The sequence below is a fragment of the Acomys russatus genome, chromosome 21, assembly GCF_903995435.1.
Source record: "Acomys russatus chromosome 21, mAcoRus1.1, whole genome shotgun sequence".
NCBI classification, from domain to species: Eukaryota; Metazoa; Chordata; class Mammalia; order Rodentia; family Muridae; genus Acomys; species Acomys russatus.
Genome location: NC_067157.1, coordinates 27,650,816 through 27,673,736, shown reverse-complemented (window position 1 = coordinate 27,673,736; position 22,921 = coordinate 27,650,816). Strand labels below are relative to the sequence as shown.

General features: G+C 37.2%; 1 protein-coding gene across 1 annotated transcript in view; it reads right to left on the bottom strand.

Annotated features, from left to right (window-relative positions):
• Positions 1–22,921, bottom strand: part of Lama2 (laminin subunit alpha 2) — a 570,793-nt gene that overhangs the window by 83,387 nt on the left and 464,485 nt on the right. The window contains 2 exon segments of the mRNA XM_051164111.1: positions 20,593–20,731; positions 22,679–22,842. Coding sequence (XP_051020068.1) covers positions 20,593–20,731; positions 22,679–22,842 — 303 coding nt within the window.

Here is a 22,921-nt window from a genome sequence, read left to right as displayed (position 1 = left end):
CATCAACCAAGTATTCAAACTGTTCTAAATTTCCATCAATAGGATGCTCTATTTCTGGATGTTTTTTCAATATGTTCTCATTATCTTGAAAACTTTGAAATTCTAATGTTGACATTTTGCTTTCAGCTTTAATTTTCCTGTTGACTCCCATGCTAAGCATCACTATGAAGCCAAGACTGAACTCCTTGTCTTTCTTTCTCTTTGTCCCAAGTGCTGGTATTAGAGAGATGCATCATGTTTAAATCTTTTGTTTAATTTTTTTATTGAGTTATTTGTCCTGATTCAGTTTTGAAGGATATTAATATGTTCTTGATATGAGCCATTGATCAAATACATAATTTTCTAATTGAATTTACTATTTTGAGGCTTGGATTTTTATTTTATTAAAATTAATTTATTAAAGGCATCATCTAAAATTTTAATGAAATTTGTTTATCATTTATCCCTTGTTAAGCAGCAGGCTTTTGGTATTGTGTCTTGAAAAGTCTTCACTTAAGATTATAAAAAGTTTTTTTTTATATTTTAAGTGTTTCATATTTTTATACTTTATCCATAGGTGTGCCATGTTTTGTGGATACCTTTGGAATACAATATGAGATATTTTTGTACACAAATATCCAATTCCTATTTGTACATTTATTGACTTGATATGAATTGCTTTTGTGAGCATCAGAGTCGCTGGACCATGAGGTCTTGATGTAGTTCTGGACTCTTCTGTTGTTATAACTTACTTGTTATGCCTACACATCACAGCTTTGTAGAAAGCCTTGATGTCCAAAAAGCAACTCTGCCATTGTGTTCTTCTATAACTAATTAATTCAGTTTCTAAAGAACAAATGCTAGCCAGGCTTTATTAGGATGTCTTCCAATGTATATTCCAATGTGTCTAAAATTGCCAGCATAAGAATATTAGATTTTCTGATCTATAGACACTGTATATCTCTTGATTACTTCAGCTTTTCTTTATTTGTTTCAAGAATATTCAGTTTCTGGGTATGTCGAGCTTTTATAAAATTTGTTCCTATCTTGATTATTGATGCTATGGTCCATTTTTAATTTCAACTTCCAATTCCTTTTTTTTTTGACAGAAACTACAAATGATTGATTTTATGTATCTTTGTCATGCTCTTTAACTGTGATGAATTTATTGGTCCCAGTAACATGTTTAATAGATAGCAATGGCTCTTACACTTGGACACCATAATGCTTGTAAATGAACATGGTTGTACACTGCGCTTAGTGTGGGTGACTTTTATTTCCTGTTTTCCTACTTGTCGGGCTGGATGCCGTCTGTACTACCACGTTGAGTGACTATGATGAGAGCAGATATCTGGTCCCATTTCCTGAGATCAGAAGAAAATCTTGAAACATTTTGCTCTAAAATATGATGCTAATGGAAGGGTTTTCTTTTACACAGAAGACCTTCATAGCTAGTGGGTAGTGACGTCCTCTTAGTCACAGTATGCTGAGGATGTTTTTGAAATGACCTTGGACTCTGTTACTTTTCCTGCAGCCACATAGATAACTGATATTATTTATTTGATAGTTTAAAACATATTGATTTCCAAATATTCTATCTACTTTGTTCCTGGGTTAACCTTATTTAGAAATATATAACATTTTAAATGAATAGTTGGATTTTATATGTTATAGTTTTGTCAACAACTTTTACACATGTTTTTATGAAGAAAATCAGTCTCGAGTTTTGTTTGTATTTAATGACTGCCTGGTATTTTTATAAGAGTAATAATGGGTTGATAAAATTGTGCATGTGTGTGTGTGTGTGTGTGTGTGTGTGTGTGTGTGTGTGGTTTTAAACTACAAATCTGATTCCCTCATATATAAAACTATTCTAAAATTTTGTTTTTTGTGGGTGATTTTTACATTATTTTATTAAATATTTTACATATATATTTATATTATTATACATATATACAATAAACTACCTACAACAAAAAGAACCATGACACAATCAGGAATTATATAAATGTCACATTCTTAATGTTTTGGTTATTTATATTTTGCTGTCTTGAAGAAAACATCTTCCCTATCTTGGTGCATCTAAAATTCTGAGTGTAAATCAATATCCATTACACTTTTTCATTATCAACATAAAACATCTATCTAAACCTAAAGACATGTAAGACCTAAACAACTAAACTTAATTTTAAGACTAAACTATCTGGTCTTCAACCCCATCAGAGACTTAAGAAGGAATAACTTGATTACCTGAGTATACAGGGAGTGCAAGTTAGTAGCTTTCCATATGAGAAGATGGCAGAAACAGTTTGCTACCTGAATAGTCATCCAAAACTCTCTATAATGTTAGAGCATCATCTTTAGCCTTCTGGCCCAATATTTCAAACAGACATATTTGTGATGCAGGAACTATTGAGGGCTTGCTTACCCTGTTTTGGCAGAGCTTGGCTGTCGACTCTGCCTGCATCCAAGCTTGCCCTTTTTTAGGCATAATTCTGTCTGTGGTCGAAATGAGGACATTTTGCCCAGTGGCTTGGTTGCTTGGGGACAATTTTTAAAGTTTGTAATTTGTTAAAAAAAAAAGTTTATTTCAATAAAATTGTTGGATTATTGGCATAGCATAACTTGAATTTATTCTAAATTTCTTTTCTTTTCTGCAGAAGGCAACTGACACCACCCCTTTGTTGCCAGCACTGGAGATGATCAATCTGGCCAATGATTATCACTTAATGATCCTCCAAGGCGAAGTACACCTTTATCTGTAATAAGTCTGCCTTCTTCCTGGCTGATTTTCTTACTGCCAGTGGGTTTTGTTATGTTTCTTCCTTCACTTTTGCCTTTTAAAATAGCTTATACCTTTTTATCCCAATAATCTTACTTTTCCTGAATTTTAGAAAGCTGAGGAATTCTCTGAAGCTAAGTTTGCTATTCCTTCCTGACATTTAAGGAAATAAGTGATGTATGAAGGCATACAGGGGATGTAATAAAAACAGTGTTAGTAAAGGTGGTGGGAGGGATTGATGCATGGATGGATGACTAATTATTTCTGTTCTATAGGCTTGTGGAGTATGAGGACATACTACAGAGTAAAGCTTTCCATAATGTTTGCAGTCAGAATAGGGGCATTAGGACATGAGCAACTGGAGCCATTACCAGTTTCAGAGTCAGTGGCTGTATGAAAGCTATAAGGAAAAACATCAAAGCAAGCAGTTATAGGAAGAAAGGAACCCTAGGTTGGCCATTGTTACAGACCCGTGGAATTAAAAGGTTTGAATTTACAAAATGTAGAGGAATACAAAAAAAGCCTTAATGTTTTCAGACAATCTTTAAAATATTAAACAGCTGATGGCATGCAACTGTCAGTTATAAGCAATCTGCCAATACCAAGGTTTGAAAGACAGGCTTTCCGATGATAACGGAATGGAAAACACAACATCTTATGGATGAACAGAACTGTTTTGACTCATTGGAATTTGGAGAGACCATTTCCAACATTCCAACATTAGTAAGTTACTGAAGCACAGCAACAGAATCAAGACAGGTGATGAAGCAGCATTCTCTAAGCTAATTATACCTCATGCATATTCATGAGCACCACTACTGAGCTTCTGAGCTGTGTCTACAGCACATGTGAAATACAAATGAGAGTCTCAGAGTTGCAAGGTATTGTGTTTCTTGCTTTTAAGTTTGTGTTTTTATAAATATGTTCTTTTGTTCTATATGTTTTTATATGTATACATATATATGTGTGTGTGTAAGTATACATATAATTATATAAAATTTATTGTTTCCTATAAAATCATTTAAATTTTATTTTACATTTAAAATTATTAAAATTATTTAAAATGAAAATAAAATTATTTCATATAAGTTTCTACATGTATTCACTCATAGTTACATAAGGCAATGTGGAAGATTATAAGACAAAGTAAAAAAAAATATATATGAAATGACAAACTTTGTAAAGATTTAAATAAGGGCTTAGGATTTAACTGCATTTTGATGTCAATTTTAGTCTTTGTTCAAAATGTGTAGTAGGTTATATTGAAACAAAATGTGACTAATACAAAACAACTTATTGATTCATCCAACAAATATTTTCAGTTTTGAGCACAACGGTCAGTCCTAGTATTCACAATGGGATAACAGCAGTTTTTCCGATGAAACAGGAGTGGAGTGAGGAGAGAGACAAACTCAGAAATCGCTGCCAGGGAACAAATGCTCATTTCCCCTGGGACTGAGAAGCAGGCCACCAAGAGTTTGGTTGCCTGGGAGGGAGGCCACGGGATGAGGCTGTGAGGGGACCCTGGAGGTAAGTTACGGTTTTGCAAGTAGGTAACTGTGCCTTATGGATATATTTCTTTTTAAAAAGCTTAAAAGCTGTTTATCTTGCTTTCTGGATTAGACTTTTATAATGCTCCTCAAATGAATTTATTAAGAGATAAATTTTCTGAGCTTGTTGTGTTGACTATTTGAATACATACATAATATTCATTTTTATTTTTTAAAATAAAGTAGTAACTGATAGTGCCACTCTGTTTATGAAACAACTCATTTCAGAAGACAAATTACACACTTCCAGAAGAGAAAATGTGCCAAGATAATATGTTAATTTATATGATTTTAAATTTAAAATCTTTTCAACAAAGAAAACTATTTAAAGTGTAAAAGTCATTTGTAATGTTGGCAATTAGGTGCAATATGTTTACATAAAGTATGTAAAGAGGAAATCACACTCTTTCTGGTGTTGGAGTACTGTGGAAAATTAAGAGTAACGTACTGATCATAACGAATTATCAGAGAATTGAGGGAATCTACTGCCATATACACTTTAAAAGACAGAACTCGAGAATATTGTTAAGAATGTGCTTTTGAAGTTAGTTTGAAAAGTTATAAGTCAGTGCCACTGAAAAGACACAGCTGTGAAATAAGTATCAGCCCAAGAAAAAGTATGGGAGTTGGGCACAGTGGCACACACCTATAGTCCCACCACTTGGGAGGAAGAGGCAAGGGGATCTCTGTGAGTTCGAGGCCAGCCTGGTCTACAAAGTGAGTCCAGGACAGCCAAGGAAACACAGAGAAACCCTATCTCAAAAAAAATAAAAAAAAAAAATAAAAATAAACACACACCCACACACAAAACCAAAAAACAAAAACAAAACCCAAAAAACAAACAAACAAACAAAAAAACCCCAAACAAACCAAACAAAAAACACCCCTGAAAGGAAGTGTGGGACAGGTAGGCAACAACATTATAAAGCAATCATTTGTGGCCGGTGGGACCCTGCACAGTTTTATCCTCATTCCTCTTCCTCTCCTGTATTTCATATTTTTACCTAATAGATGTGACAATTTAATATATAGGGTTTTTAAAAAATTAACTTTTGTCTTTTTAAACTTTAGCATCATTAGTGTACGTGTGTGTGTTTGATGTGTGTGTGTGAGTGCAGGTGTGTGTATGTCATTATACACAGGTGGGTGACTCAGTGGTCTCCTGCCACTGTAGGGCTCCTAAGTTGATCTCAGGTTCTCAAGCTTGCACAGATAGCACTCTTGCCCACTGACTCACCTTGCTGGCCCTAGTGACATATTTTGGAAGTTCTAGTAACTAAAAAAGGAATAATAGGTCAAAAGTCAGTTATGGAATAACTCAGAGATGGCCAGAGCGAGTTGGTGAACGTTAGAACCCTTGGCATACCACCATGCAGTTTAAGATGGCAGAGGGATTGTCTGAGCCTCCATGGAAGGTGGAAAGTAGGAAATTCCCAGGATTGCCTCCAGGAATAGAGTTCATGGCTGACCTTTTAGTTTGATGAGAACACTAAGAAAGACATCCGGAGGAGAACTTAAAATATGAAAGAATCTGATAAATATTGTGTCAAATGTCTCAAAAAAATAAAAACATAAAATATGTATGAATTATTCCCACCCCCATGTCCCCAGTTCTACTGTGACAGCCACAATTGCTTTAGCTCCTCTGAGTGCCACAGGCTTGCTGTTGCCCGGTTGGTGCTGCGATGGCAGTACCTTTGGTAAGATTTGATGCTGTCTTTTTTAAAAATATAACCACTGTTGGGTCATGAAAAACTACTGAATTTTTTTGCTTCGAAAAGATAATTATTTAGTTATTGACTCAAATGTGCATGTCACGTGTAAAGAAAATTAGCAATGTCCTGCTGGTATAACGACTCAGTGTGGACTGTGTTCTTCAGATCTCCACTGACATTTCCATGTTCGCTGTCGTAGGAAATGGTTAGTTCTCAGGGAAGTTTCCCACTAACCGATGAAGAACAGCAAATGCCCCTGACCAGTTTCAGTGACACACTCAGCATTACACCAAGTGCAGCTTTCTATTATTTTTCACAAAAATAACATGGGCATAAATGTGAATTCCAAAAATTGTACAAATTCATAAAGACCCAACTAATATTTGAATGATGATTATGTTACTATTTAGGGAATAGAAATAGAAAACATAAAACAAACAAACAAATTAAAAAAAACCCCAAGACCTCTGTGAAGAATGTATTTATCTTGGCTGACTGTATTTGGACTTCCATCACACAATTATTTCTGTGCAAAATACGCCAAAATCACCATACTGGTCTTCATTATGTGTTGTATTTCATACAGTTATAGAAAGGAAATTTAAATAAAACACACCAAACAGAACAGGTGACCACATCGATAAACAAACACTCATTAGCAAGGCTTTAATGTTGAATCACAGAACGGCAAGATTCACACTGATTCACTGTCATATGGTGAATCAAAAGAATCTCGCCACCCTGGATCTCAGAAACGCATAAAGCAGAGGATAAATTATTAGGGATAGGAGTAACATGAAAGAAAATAATATATGCAAGAACAACACCAGGAGGAGAAGAATAAAAACAAAAGAAATGAGTAAAGCCTACAAAGAACACTCAGACAACTGTTATTTTTTTTTAATTAGCAAGACAAGCATGAAAAAAAAAATGTTTCTACCTGGTTTGAGGATAGACAAGAATTTCATTCATCTTTATTTATCCTATATGTTTGATAGTGCTATTTATTCATTAATTTTAGTATATTGACAACAAAATGAATTTAATGTTAATGAAGGAATGAAAATAAAAATATGCTTAATATGTCAAATAAATATGTACTTTATAAAGTACCTATTATACATTCCGTAATTTCCTTGATATCATGAATGAAATGATCATATATAATTTTAAAGTGATCATTAAGTCCCATAAAAATTAAGTTCTAAAGTTGAAAGGCACTGAATAAGCCCATGGAAGTTAGTATTTTTGTTCATAGTGAAATGCTGTGTGCTCATTAAAAACTAAGTAAATTTCCTTGTGAGGGTATGAGTGAACATGTAGGACATTGCCTTAGAGATAACAGCCAGCACAGAAAAACAATAGCCAAGTGATCTCACCTCTATGTGGCATCTAGTGCTGGACTCAGAGAGGTTGATTGGTCATTATTAGATGTGTGGCTGAAGACCAATGGAGAGATGTAGGTAAAAGGATACAGTTACAGGAGGGATGAGGTCTCCAACTGTCCTCAGGGGAACTGTGGGTGATGGTGATCTATCGTACCCTCTTGAGATACTGTGCAGAGAATGAGGCTTAGCTGTTCCTACCACAAGGCAGCAACATGGTGACGTAATATTTTTATTATTACCTAGTTTTAGCCATTCCGCAATGCATATGAACTTCCAAACATCATGTTACATATGATAAAGTGTAGTTCAAGTAAAAAAATTTAAATCATCTGGGCGTGGTGGCATATGCCTTTAATCCTAGCACTTGGGAGGCGGAGAGAGGCAGGTGTATTTCTGTGAATTTGAGGCCAGCCTGGTCTACAAAGCAAATCTAGGACAGCCAGGGCTGCTACACAGAGAAACCCTCTCTCAAAAAACAAAATTAACACAGAAAAGATTGTGTCTGTAATTACAACCTCTCAACAAAACAAAATTAACAAATGAAGAGAGGAGAAAAACTAAAGAAACCCTTAGGAATACATTTAACCATGAAAGTGAAAGATCTATAAGATATTGACAAAATAAATTTTAAAATTCCCAAGCAAGTCTCTTCTTGGTAGCTTGCTATCTTTCCTCTGAGTGCCACCAGGCCTCCCCATCTAGGGGATGTGGTCAAATATGGGGCACCAGAGTCCGTGTGAAAGTCAGAAGCACCTTGGCAAATAAAAAATAAAAATAAAAAAATTCACGAGCAAGCAAAAGATATCCTGCCTTCTTGCCTTGGGACACTAAAACAGCCAGGCTGCCAAGGCTGTTCTACAATTTGAATGTAATCCCTAACAAAATTTCAACAGCATCTTTCACAGATACAGAAAAAATAATCTCAGAGTTTCCACCTGGATATATTGACTCTCTTGAATAACCTAAGAAATCTTGAACAGACAGAATAAAGTTCAAGTTATTACATTACTTGACTTCAAAATATCCTCCAGGGCAATAGTAGTCAAAGCTGCAAGAAACCAGAAGGAAACTGAAACACAGAGCAGCAGAGTAGGGGGTCTCAGAAATGAGACCACAAGTTGAGGGCTGGTGGAACTTTATTGAATGGCCTGAGAACACCCAACAGGGAGAGCACAATTTTCTCAAGAACACACTTGTCCTAACTGGGTACTCATCTGCAGAAAGTGAGAGGGGATCCCATCTCATTTTACATAGAAAAACCAGGGCAAAATGGATTTGCAAAGGATCTTCTGTGGTTTGTCGTCTGAGGGCTCCTGTCTGGTAAGGTTGGCCAAAATTGTAGTATTTAGAATAGATTAGACAGTTAAGAGTTAGGGCCCCAATGGCACTCAAAGAAAGAATAAGCAGGCTACCAAGATGAGACTTGATAGCCTATGACCATAGAGTGGGGGAGGAGGTCCCCCTTGGTCATAAACCTAGGGGAGGGGAATAGGGTGAAAGAGGGAGAGAGGGAGGAATGGGAGGATACAAGTGATGGGATGACAACTGAGTTGTAATTTGAATGAATTAATTAAATAAAAACAACAACAACAAATTCCACAGACCAAAAATAAATAAATAAATAATAAAAAAAATAAAAAGAGTTAGGGCCCTGTGCATGACATATGTATATATGTAATTGCTAAAGAATTGAAAACGGAAGCATTAAAACGGAAGTGGGAAGTCATCAAAAATGCTGCTTCAGAGGGAATTAGCATTTTACTGTAGGGTTCAGTTAGATCTCACAAGAGGTTGATCTAAAAGCATAAACTTTGCTCTCCTCAACCTCTTTTGTCTTTACCGCATGATCTCATTCTCATACGCACACTCCTGCTAAGATGCTGTCACCTCACTGAGCCTGCTAGGGTAGCACTCAAAACGTCTATTTTAAGCCAGGAGAAAAGGCCTGATTACTTCCCAATGACAGATGCACCTGGCATGTCAAGTTAAGTGGATTGTCTTTCCTACCTCAGACCATAACTAGTAGACTACTGAGATCCCCAAAATATTTCTGAGTAAGAAATTATATATATATGTATATATATATATACATATATGATAATTTAAGTATATATATATTTCACCAAAGGACTGGTTATTCTTTTTTAAATATTATTTTATTAATTTATTCATATTACATCTCAGTGGTTATCCCATCCCTTGTATCCTCCCATTCCTCCCTCCTTCCCATTTTCTCCTTACTCCCCTCCCCTATGACTGTGACTGAAGGGGACCTCTTCCCCTTGTATGTGTTCATAGGGTATCAAGTCTGTTCTTGGTAGCTTGTTATGCTTCCTCTCAGTGCCGCCAGGTATCCCCATCCAGGGGACGTGGTCAAATATGGGGCACCAGAGTACGTGTGAAAGTCAGACCTGACTCTCCACTCAATGGTATACACTCACTTATACCTGCACACTAGCCCAAGGGGCATGTCCCATGAAAGTCTTCACTTACCAGGAAACTGGGACAGAGGGGAGGACATCCTATTGGGACTCTAGATGAGAGAAGCACGAGACTGGTTATTCTTTATAAGACAGTATCAAGACTACAGGGCAGGTGACTGGGGAATAGAAGCAGAGTGGCTATCTATGGAGAAGAAGATGAAAGAGGCCACCACTTCAGCAGAGAAGTGTCCATCCTACATAAGGGACACCCTTTTCTACTCATACCAACATGGCTCTATGGATAATTCTTGTTCCTTCATTGTCTACAGTTATTTCTTACACTCCTCAAATTGAGGAGAATGAAGCAGGGTCTGAATTCACAGAATCTGAAGCACATCAGCACCCAGAAACAAGGGAGAAGGTCAAGGGTCAAAGTCTTCCAGGAGAACAAAAAGAGACGCTTGACTGCTGCCTGTCATCCCTTCCTGCAGAGCACTTCCCTACTTCTCGGGGAAGAACAACCAGGGGCTGTCCTTCAAGGAAAGCGAATGGCTTGTGAGAAAATAGTCATTCACTCTCTCTATTTATCTCTACTGTGGGTAGAGAATAAAATATAAGTATTACTGGTAACGACGATATGACAGGTCAAGCAATAGAAGTTGAGAGAAAGAGCAAGAAAGTGAGCAAAAAGGGGAAGATGAGTGTTCAGGATTTCGTCCCACAGCAACTGACATAAGTGGGACCCACCGCCATGAACAGGAAAAGACACTGTCGGGATGTTTGCATCACTTACACTGCAAACGGCAAAGCATCCAGACAGTGTATGCTCCGGTCTTAGGTGAAGGAATCCTGGGGTATCTTACATTGCAAGGGAACCATGATGCACTTGTTGCAGCAGTAATCAAAATGTTAATGTCTCATGCAAGCATGAACCCACGTCTGCAGGACAGTACAAAGAAATAAAAGAGAAGGAAGGTTTAAAACATCTAGAAGTGGCTGTTCCCTGGGGTGTGAATCAGAAATGAGAATTGTGAGGTGGGGGGCTGGGGTGGGAGTGGGGTTTGAAGCTTGACATCATCAGCCTTCTCTTAAAATGTACCCATATGCAACCATCCCTGCATCAGGAGCAAATAGGAAGTAAAGAAACTTTGCTTCTAGACTCATTTTAGTCTTCTTTTCCTAATTAAAAAAAAAAAACAACTGATCTTATAGTCCTATTTTAATTTTTTCTCTTTATTTTCATTTTAATGAAGACATTTAAATAGAAGGCAGTTCAAGCATACAGAGTAGAGAAATGCAGACATCTGCACTCTTGTCATCCACAACAGAAGCAGCATCTTTCTGCTCTAGTCACCCAGAGTCCTCAGCCCTCCATGTTTCCATACATTCCATAAAAAGTTCCTTACTTTATACTAAGTTCGTTATTTCTATTTTACGGATTGGCCTGAGAGAGAGTGAGTGAGTGAGTGAGTGAGTGAGTGAGTGAGTGAGTGAGTGAGTGAGAGAGGGAGGGAGGGAGGGAGGGAGAGAGAGAGAGGGAGGGAGGGAGAGAGAGGGAGAGAGAGAGAGAGAGAGAGAGAGAGGGGGGGGGGGGGCAGGCACAGAGAGACTGACTCTTCCCTGCAGAGTTGGGAAGGTGGCTGAGAGGACAACAGCACATACTGCTATGCTAGGCAGCTTGCAAGCACCTTGTAAGTCCAGGTCCAGAGAAAGCATCCTTTTCTGGCTTCTGCAAGCATCTGCACACACGTATCAACATTCACAGAGATGCATACATGTACGCAACAGAAAGTTGGAAATAAATCTTAAAAAGAAATTACTGTTACCGTTGACTATACAGTTTTGTGTTCAGGATCTTCTCAGTTTTATAAAACAAGCTGGGGGACCCTTGTTTTCTTTTCCTGTGCTTTGGGATGTTCTGTTTGTGGGATCCTTGGCTAGATGGTAGTAGACTTGATCCTTTGGCTGTAGATAAATTGTGGACTACTGATTTAACTCATTTGGTAGAATCCTTTTGAAGCCTATGATTCAGCTTTTGAAATAAGTTTGCTCTAGACTTAGCTTCCATGTTACCCAAGTATTTCAGGTAAAAAACAGCTGTGGACTCCAGTCTATTCATGTTTTATTTTGAGTCTGCGTGGTTTCAAGGAGCTACTGGCTTTTCATTCCTCATCCTGCTCCTGTGTTTGCTGAATCCTCCCTGCCATCTCTCTTAATGTGTTGTCCATGTGCTTGCAGAATCAGCTCTCTATTTTGTTAATTCTAATGTTTTTTTTTCTATGCCATTAACTTCCGCTCTTATTTTTATTTCTCCTTTCACTTTTAAAAGCCTTGAACGAAACCATAGATTTAATTTGTTTCCATCTCTATCTTTTTGCAGCATCTTTCAGTAATTACCAGTTTATTGGCGCTGCATAATTAAGTTATTTTTCCTGTGTTAAGTATTTAGTGATTTCAAATTATTCTGTATCTTTTGCTCTTGAAATATTTGGAACTATGTTTTAAGTTTTGAACTTAGATTTACTTCTCTTTTGTGTATATGTGAATGTTTGTATGTATTCCACATTTGTGCCTGGTAACTGTGGAAGCCAAAAGCAGCCCTTGGATCCTGTGCAACTGGAGTTACAGACAGCTGTGACTTGCCATGCGGGTGGCTGGAAACTGCACTTCTGAGGGAGCAGCCAGTGTTCTTAACCACTGAGCCATCTCTGTGGCCTCACGTTGAACTTGTTCATCAACAGTTTTATGACATTTTTGTCTGCTTCTAGTTTTACTGTCTATGATGATGATCTGTAGCCTGGATGTGTTCAGGTCATCATGTTCTTCTGGTAGATTCTTTGAGCTCTGCTCCATGGTCCTTTTTTGTTAAGTTCCCTGAGTACTAGAACTAATGAGGCATGCAGAATCAATTCTCTGACTGTTACAAGGCCCCATAAAGCCATTCACTCATCCTGTCTGTGGTGCTTTTTAAACCTGCATGCTTACATTTCTCTGGCTGACCTGTCAGTTTTTGAGAAGTAGGGTAAAGGCTTTCAATGCAGCCATAGTGAATTTTCTCATTCCGATGAGTTTGTCTTTATTTATTCTTTGCCTTTTCTGTTAAGAACTTGCAAGTGTACCATGCTTGAGTTTTCCCTGTTAAGCCATCTTTTTCATTCAATTCTAATGAGGTTTATTATTGGTCCATACAGTGTAACTCCTTTTGGAAACTTAAAAGCTAATTGTGATTGTCACTGTTAACAGTGTACTTCTGCATTTTTTTCTCATTGGTTTCCTTGGTTTATCTTTCTGATCTTTTATTTTCAATCTTTCCATATTCTCACAGCTTAGTGGTATTTTGTGTAAACTATAACAATTTTAATCCAATATGAAAATCAGTCTAACCTGACCGAACATGCTAGTCTTTTGCATTTCTTTAAAAAGACACCTTGTGTTATAGACTGTTGATTCTAGTCAACTTTTATGTGCTTTCTTTATTCTTAGCCTTACATGTGGCTAGACTGGAGCATTATCTAATTCTGGTCAATGTGCTGTAGACCACATGTACTCAGGTCGTACATGCAGCGTATGGTGAGAGCTGAAATGTTGCTTTCATGCTCTGTCAGGACAGTCTTGGAGTCTGTGTAGTATGTTGTTAATTGGAAAGACAGAGACCGTGCCTTGAACATTGGATTGTGTTGTCAAACACAGACTTGAGTTGTGTGCAGGCTCTAAAATTTCAAGAACTATTTATGATGACTAGTGGAAGCTAATCTGACTCCAATAGTTAGATTAATTAAATTCTAGCATATTTCTGTCACACATATACATATGTTCACATAAATGTGATGGTTTTCCCTTTGCATCTGTCTTGCCTTGTATGGAATAGATTGGATACTGTCTGTCTAATCACATGGTGATGGTTATTCAGATAGTCAACATGGCTAGGCTAAGCTTCCCAGGTTCTGTTTCAAAGTTATATTATACCTCTGCCTTTTAAGCTAGGGTTTATGTAATGTGGGGGCCACTAAAAATGTGACAGCAGTAAAAGGTCTCTGGATGTGCACTGGCCAAAATTTAATAAGTCAAGTGTGTCAAATGGAACCTCAGGTGTGTCTAGCTGTGCTTTTGTATGGTGCCACTCTGGTCAGACTTACTACAGTCTTGGTTCTGAACACATGAAATGGACACATTGTATTGTGGATTCTGACACTCCATACTACAGCGGTGGGGCATCACCATTCAGGGTTGAGACTGTCGTATTTTACAAGTTGAAGTGTTTTAATTATACACACACTCTCTGCTTATAGGAACACAATGGTTTGATTCCAGAAAAGAAAAGATTTTAATATGTTTCTGCTATCCTCAGCATGACACTAGCAGTTTATTATGTCTTTGATTTATTATGTTAGAGTGCTTGACCTTAAGACATGGTGTTTGAGCTGCTGACTTGAATTACATAAACTATCATTACATAAAAATTTTGTTTGGGAGTAGAACATAGTTCCCAGTAATTTCTTAGAGAGTAATAAACATACTTTTGCCATTTTGTGTATATGGTTATTTGAAGTAGTGTTCTCAGCATTGCCAATTATAAAATCAAAATGTGGATTATCTCTGAAAAATGTTGAAGATTTTCTATGTTCTACTATATTAAATATAAAATGTTCATATTAAATATGAACACTTGTCCATGTAAAAAGAAACAAGAGCATAAATCTCAGTATTATATAAATTTGATTAAATATTTATGAATGGTAAAATTATATGTATATAAGACTATTATTTTAAATAAATATATGATTTACTTTTAGTAAATATTTGATATATGTCATATATATGCCTATTATAAAATAATTACTTTACCCATCTACAAACTGAGTCCTGCAGAACTTTCTTAGGGTAAAGGGGTCAAGAAAAGTTTAAGAAGCTCTAGTTCAGGTGTTGCTACACTGTCATTTTAAAATTGTGACTAATTTTTAATTCAGTAGATTTTTGTGTCTGCATAATGTAGTGAGCCTTGTGCCAGGAGCTGGAGCATGATTTGTCCATGTATGGACCTAGATTCATAAAAAATGTGTGGACTATATTTGCACAAGAAACATTATTAAAGCTTAAATCACACATTGATCCATACACATTAATAGGAGAGAATTTAACACTACACTCTCACCAATGGAGAGATCATCCAGGCAGAAACTAAAGAGAGAAATAATAAAATTAACAAATGTTACAAATCAAATGGACTAACATATACAGACCATTTCACCCAAACACCAAAGGATATACCTTCTTCTCAGTGCCTAATGGAACCTTCTCCAAAACTGACCATATACTTGGACACATATAAAGTCTTAACAGATACAAGAAAATTGAAATAACCCCCCATATCTTATCAGTCCACCATGGATTAAAGCTGGACTTCAACAACAACAACAGAAAGCCTGCAAATCCATGGAAACCAAACAACTCCCTACTCAATGATCACTGAGTCAAGGAAGATATAAAGAAAGAAATTAAAGACTTTCTAGAACTTATTGAAAATGAATGCAAAACATATCCAAACTTATGGGATACAATGAAAGCAGTGCTAAGAGGAAAGTTTATAGCACTAAGCACCTTCATAAATAAATTAGTGAGATTCCATACTAGCTACTTAACAGCATACCTGAAAGCTCTAGAACAAAAAGAGGCAGACTCACTCAAGAGGAATAAACAGCATAAAGTAATCAAACCCAGGGCCTGAAATCAATAAATTAGAAACCAAGAGAACAATACAAAGAATCAACGAAACCTAGAGTTAGTTCCTTGAGAAAATCAACAAGATAGACAAACCCTTAGTCAAATTAACTAAAAGTCAGAAAGGCTATCCAGATTAACAAAATAAGAAATGAAAAGGGAATATAGCCACAGACATTGAGGAAATCCAAAGAATCATTAGGTCTTACTTCAAAAACCTCTAACTCCACAAATTTGAAAATATAAACAAATGGGATGATTCTTCATAGATACTATTCATCACAGTTAATTCATGAACATGTAAACAATTTAAGTAGGCCTATAACCCCTAAATAAACAGAAGCAGTCATTAAACATCTCCTGGTTCCCCCTCCTCCTCCCCTGCCCCAAAGGCCGTGGCCAGATGGCTTTAGTATAGAATTCTACTAGACTTTTAAAGAAGAGCTAATACCAGTACTTTTCAAATTATCCTATAAAATAGAAACAGAAGGAATATTGCTATATTCATTATATGAGACTATAGTTACCATGATACCTAAACTACGCAAAGACTCCGCCAAGAAAGAGAATTTCAGACCAACCTCCATTATGAACATTGAAACTCAAAATACTCAATAAAACTATGGCAAACAGTATCCAAGAACACATCAAAAAACATCATTCAACATGATAAAGTAGGCTTCAGCCCAGGGATGCTGGGGTGGTTCAACATACAAAAATTCATCAATGTAATCCATCATATACAAACTGAAGGGAAAAAATACAGATGATCGTCTCATTCAATTCTGAAAAAGCCTTTGACAAAAATCCAAATAAAAGTCTTGGAGAGATCAAGGGAACACAGCACATACATAAATATAATAAAGCCAATGTATAGCAAGCCAATACCCAACTTCAAATTAAACAGCCAAAAAAATTAAAGTAATTCCCCTAAAATTAAGGATATGACAAGGCTGTCCCCCCCCCCCTCTCTCTCTCTCTCTCTCTCTCTCTCTAATATAGCACTTGTAATTTAAGCTAGAGCCATAAGACAACTAAAGGATATCAAGGGGATACAAATTGGAAAGGAAGAAGTCAAAGTATTGCTATTTACAGATGATACGATAGTATATATAAGTGACCCCAAAAATTCCACCAGGGAGAAGGAGAAGGAAGAGGAGAGAGAGGGAATAATGAAGGGTGAGGGGGAGGGAGGGGGAGAGAGGGAGGGAGGTGGGGAGGGAGGGAAGGTAGAGAGAGATTCAGTTTTTTCTTTCAATTCAACATGGTTTATTGGTGCTTAGTTCAATCCTTTTTTCTTTTTTTTTAAATTATTTTTCCTTTTTTACATATACATTTATATTATTACATATATAGATGATAAACTACATACAGCAAGAATAACCATGAAACAGTCAAGAATTTCATTGTTTTGGCTATTTGTGTTTGGCAACCTTGAAGAAAACATCTTTCCTATCTTGGTGCATCTAACCTTCTGCATATAAGTCAATATGTATAATAGAGAGATTCAGTTTTCAGGGGAAGTAAAGTAATCTTTACAAAGGCAAGATCCCTAGAGAAGACTTGGAGTTCCTGAAGGTAGAAACTAAGATAGCACATTCCATTGCCTTACGGAGAGGAGGGAACACGGTAGAGGAAGTTTGGACAGTATGGTGGCACTCAGGTTCACTGCACTTCACCCTTCATATACTCTGGACAAGTACACACATCACCTGAGACCTCTCCAGCAAGGGAGGGGAAGGGAGGCTTCATCCTCCGTGTCACCGAACTTGGACATTTTTATGTGACCACTTAATGAGACTCAACAGCCCACGGAATCCATCTATTCACACACAAACTTGCAAGAATCTTTTTATTCCGCTAACAGTGCAGGTTTTAAGTTCACGTGTGGTTTGGGAGAATTTAAAATATCAACTCTTGATCCTGCTAGGATCTCTTTTAAATGTTTATTGACAGTATTTTTAGTTATGTACATGCCTATTAGTAGGTGTGGGGTGGGTGGGGATGCATGTTGGATGCAGTGCCTGTAGGGGCTAGAAGGAGGCATCAGTTGCCCTGGAGTTAGAGTTACAGGCACCAATTGAGCCACCAAATGTGGGTGTTGGGAACTGGACATGGGTTCTCTGGAAGAGCAGCACATGCTTAAACTGCTTAGCCATCTCTCTAGCCCCTGTTAGGATATTTTATAGGATTCAAGCAAAGCAATTAATATTAGAAAAACAATGACTAGATTCTGTGTTCCTTTATCTAAACAGTAACACAGTTCCTTTCTTGTTTTGGTTGTACTAAGATTAGAAAGACTGGGCTGAGGGAAATGAATACTTTGTAATATATAAATATACTTTCAACTCAACACTAACAGCAGTATAGTGTTGCTTTTCCCATAATGCCTCGGGTCTTAAGCTAATATTTCATCTTGACATTTCAAGAAATTATCTTTTGATACAAGTAGCTGTTATTTCTTATGTGATAATAGCATATTATAAACTTAAATTGAATATATCCTCTGCTTGCTTATAAGGAATTGACTATTTTTATTTTTATTTCAATTCCATTCTTAACTATCTCTCTGCACTGATCAATAGATTTAAGTGAGTCGTAAGGAATGCAGTTGATTTTAAATGTTGCCTCTGTTATGCCTAGAGCTTTCTTTGACCATTCACTGTTTCTCCTCCGATGGTATTTTCAATGTTTTATTTTTTTCCCTCTCAGATTGTCTTATCACCATTTTTCAGTGTTGTAATGGATTGTTTTATTGCTTGTTTAATAGATCTTTTTCTCATGCAAACATTCACTTTGTTTCTTTGATTTTTCTACATAATTCATTATAAACATTTGCTGTTTTCTAGGTATAATTCACATGAGTGCAGGGCTCTTCCATGCTGCTAGACTTCATTTCCTTTAATAGAAAATGATAAACTTATTCTCCTTTGTTATTTATGCCTGTCTGTAGCACGAATACCACAACTCATGCTTATGGGATGTTTGCAAAAACAAAAAACAAAACAAAACAAAACCCTGAATGTTGTGCAAATAAGCTTATTTTCTGAAAGGAATAAACTATTGTCTTGTGACCTCTCAAGGTTTAAGCCCTATCTTTTTTGTTTATGAAGCCTGTTCAACAAATTACCCAGGACAGTTCTTTCCATGTCCTAGTAGATATTGAATAAATCACTGATTTTCCTTGGTACACATTTTTCAGACATTTCATTACCTTTTCAGTCTGTGGAAAGAGAAAAACAATAACAAATATGGGTAATAGAGGAAGAAGAAAGAGGAAAAGGAGGGAAGGGATGGGGAGTAAGTAGGAAGGGAGACTTGATGGCGAAAGGATATGGGGTTGGAGGGAGAATTGAGGAGTGGATAATATCACATTTCATTGAAAACACAGCAGGAAACAATAAAGACAAATTATTAAATTTCAAAAGAGGTAAATAGAATAAATGGCATTAATTTAGCCTATGCCAGAGTAAACAACTAATGTAGAAATTGTAGACGGCATTTGATGGCTTCATTATGACCATAAAATTCTGCACAAAAGAATGTGATAATTATATCTGATGTCCCTCACATTCAAGAACACGTTTTTGCTCAGTAGCAAAAAATGAAAAAAAAATATCAATCTGTCTCTTACGTGTCAGGTTCACACATAGTTTCTCACAAATACCCAACAAGTGTTTTCCCTCCAAAGGTTTTGATGTAGCTCTAGATTCTCTCTGAAGGGAAATGATTATACTGAACAGTGTACTTCGCGAGGAATTTCCCATGAGGCATTTCTTCACTGAATAAACTAGTTTGGTGGACACTTACTGGAGAAATTGTTCACAGACTGTTGTTTTACATACTATGGATGAATGTTTGCCGTGGCTGAACATAAAGATTCTCAGGATACACTCAAAACCTAGCACCTCCAATGTCTAAAATATTAGTTCCACACACACTTTGAACAATGACCAAAATACAGAATGACTTTAGAAACATATGATCTGACTTGTTTTACAAAGGTGCTCTTGACAGCCAAACTTCATATGTAATCAACGCAACAGTGATTGAAAGCAGAAGTTCTTTTCAGGACACTTTTCAAAGCCGATGCCATGTGGGCTACTGGTGGTTAAAGCTCTCTGTTTCAAGTATCATATTTGCTTCCTTTACTTTTATGAGCTCCACCACAAGTCTACCTGGCTCTGCGCAGTGTTGTCTACACTTGGACAGAGGAAGGAGTGGGTGACTGCTGTGACTGCTGTGGTTAGAGACAGTGAAAAAATATTTTAGCTGAAAAAAATTTTTTTTGGTTTGTGTTAGCTGAAAATTTTATGAAACTTTCAGTAATGATTCTTGATAATACTCCTGTTTACTAGTTTTTTTTGTGTTTCATTAAAGTTTAAAAATTATAATTTGAAAATCAATTTTAAAAAGATTTGACCAGCTAAGCTACAGAAACAACCTAAGAGTTCAACAGAAGAAGTCATGAAGAAAATATCGTCCTTGTGCATAATGGATTTTTTTTTCAGCCACAAGAAGAATTAAACTAAGTTATTTGTGGGAAAATGAATACAACTGGAGTTGATAATATTAAGTGAACCTAGCCAGTCCCAGAAAGACAAATATTGTATGTTTTCCCTGATTCTCGCCATCTAGACTTTATATAGTGATATAAATCATGTGTGTACATATAAAATTGAAGCAGAATTGAAATTATATAAAAACAAAGCAGACAAAGAGGGGTGGGTAAGAAATAAGAGGCGATGAGGATGGGTGACATGCTAAGTGTACGATGAAAAGAATAATTCAACTAGAAATGGAGCGATGTCTTGGCAGTTAAGAGCACTGGTTGCTCATCCAGAGGTCCTGAGTTCAATTCTCAGCACCCACTTGGTGGCTCACACTATCTATTATGGATGTGATGCCCTCTTCTCTCTGATGCCTTCTTCTGTTGTGCTGGCACACTTGCAAATAAATATTCCTGTACATAATTAAAGACGTCTTAAAAAAAATAATTCAACTTCCATTCTTAGCACGTGATGCTCTGTTTCTTACCAGCTTTGTAGCTTCATGGGCAAGATCTTTTGCTTCTCTGCCAACTTTCTCAGCCTCATCAATATAGTCCTTAATATTGCTGTAAGCTCGGAAGGCAGCAGTGGCATTGAAAGAGATGTTCTTAGCCTCATCCAGGATCCTGTCAGATTAGACCGAGAAAAGAACTTTAGAGGAATTAGCACTCAAATAAAGAATAGTAAACTCAAAACAAGTCCAGTTTCAAAGGGATCATGGCCAATATAAGCAGGATAATTCCAAACTCTAGTGAGGTGTCTGTTGATTGTATTATGTCGTATTATTCCATTTAAACTGATATTTCTCAAAGCTTGCTGTACAATATTGCTAACATGTAATTTAAGATTTTTTATATTTATTTAGTTTTTCTATCTCTTTTCTGCCATGCCCCTTCTCTCTCCCGATGCATCTGTGTGTGTGTGTGTGTGTGTGTGCGTGTGCATGTGTGTGTGTGTGTGTGTGTGTGTGTGTGTGTGTGTGCAAATGCAGACAGACACATGTGCACAGCTTGAAGAAGTCAGTTCTCTCCTTCTACCAGGAGACCTTGAACTTAGGTCTTTCAGCCTGGTGGCAAGCATCTTCGTTCACTGAAGCATCTTGGTAGCCTCCCACCAATATATCTTAAACATCTGTGACATCCTGATAAAGGCCCTGCAACCCTTTACCAGGCAAGTGTTCGCAGCGCAAGAGTAGTTCCCTGTTCTTTGTGGAGCATGCTACAGTTTCCAGAGCACGTGCATCCCATTAATCAAATGAATTTTACAACATCTTCAGAGTAGGCACACATCCCAGAAAGCATAGAGAGATAATGGAAAAAAATCACATCATGACCAACATATCCCCAGTGGGATATTTGGAACCTAGGTCGGCTGATTACTGACCACTGACTCATCTACTACTCTTTGCTCTAGAGTGGGAAAAGCTGGGGGTTGGGCGAGAGCAACCTAATTGTGCATGGGGTGCCAAGTTTTCAAACAATCATACTTTCCACATCAATGATTATCAAAGATGAGAACACAGGCTTGCATGTAATGTATACTAAATAGATTTATTTTGGAAAATTATTCCTAGTACAACTAACTCTTCTTTGTGTATGTTCCTGTCACAAAAGTACAGAGCAGTGGTTCTCATCCTGTGTGTCACACCCCCTTTGAGCGGGTAGAACAACCCCTTTCACAGAGGTCACTCATTAGATATCCTGCATTTCACATATTTCATTGTGTATCATCATAACAGCAGTAAAATTACAGTTGTGAAGAAGAAAGAAAATAATTGTATGGTTGGGGATTACCCCAACCTAAGGAACTGCATGAAATGATCACAGCATAGGCAGGGTGAGAACCACCGACCTATGGGAGGGAAATCAGTCATACCTAGAATGCAGTGTAATAAGCAAAGACTGTGCTCCCGCTTCCTTTCGTCAGACCCATGTGACCATCCTAGCTACAGTGAACTGTTATTTCCTTTCCTTTCCCTTCCTTTTCGACGAGGTTTCTTATAGCCCAGGCTGGACATGAGCACACTGTAGTTGAGTGTGGCCTTTACCTTGTGCCCTCCTGCCATTTTCCAAGTGCTGGAGTTGCAGGTATGCATCCACAGCACGCATTGCTATTTCACAGAAAGGTATGCAGCGCCTTACTGGAGGGACCTAGAAGGCTACGAATCGGCTATGTACGTACACTCAGAGGCACTTTTAAACAATTCGTTAGAAATACAAAGTTGAAATTTGCAGCAGAATGTGTTCGTGTATTATTTAAAATGCTAATAAGACAACCCCCTGTGCTTTCTAATAAAGAACAAAACACAGTATTGTAAGGGTAGCCTAAGGCTGTGTTCGTTTCCTAACCAGGCATAGCTGAACTCACTTTTAACTGGAACTTTTGATGCCTTTTCCAGGAGATCTTTGCCTACACTCCCCTAATTAGGATCTTCCATAGAAAAGCCATGCAGCTCTTTTTTGTTCATAATTACAGAAATCAAGGCTTGAAAGTGATTTTCTACCCTTTCCGCTTGTCTAAACTTTTGGACGAGTGTCAAGCTATGCAGATCTTTCCAACAGCACATGGCATACCCGTCAAGCACCGCAGACGAGTCATTTAGCTGAGCCGCATGGCTCTCCGCCTGGAAAACCTTCTCAGCAAGCTTTCTGTCCTTTATTTCCTGGGAGAGGTCATCTATTTTGTCACTAAGCTCCTCGGCCAGTGGTGGCAGCTTAGTTTTAATGTCTTCGACATACTGATATGGAAAGAGAGAGAGAGGAGACAGCGTTAAGAGCAGTCCAGGCCTCCTTGAGCTTGCTAACTTCTCTAGGAGG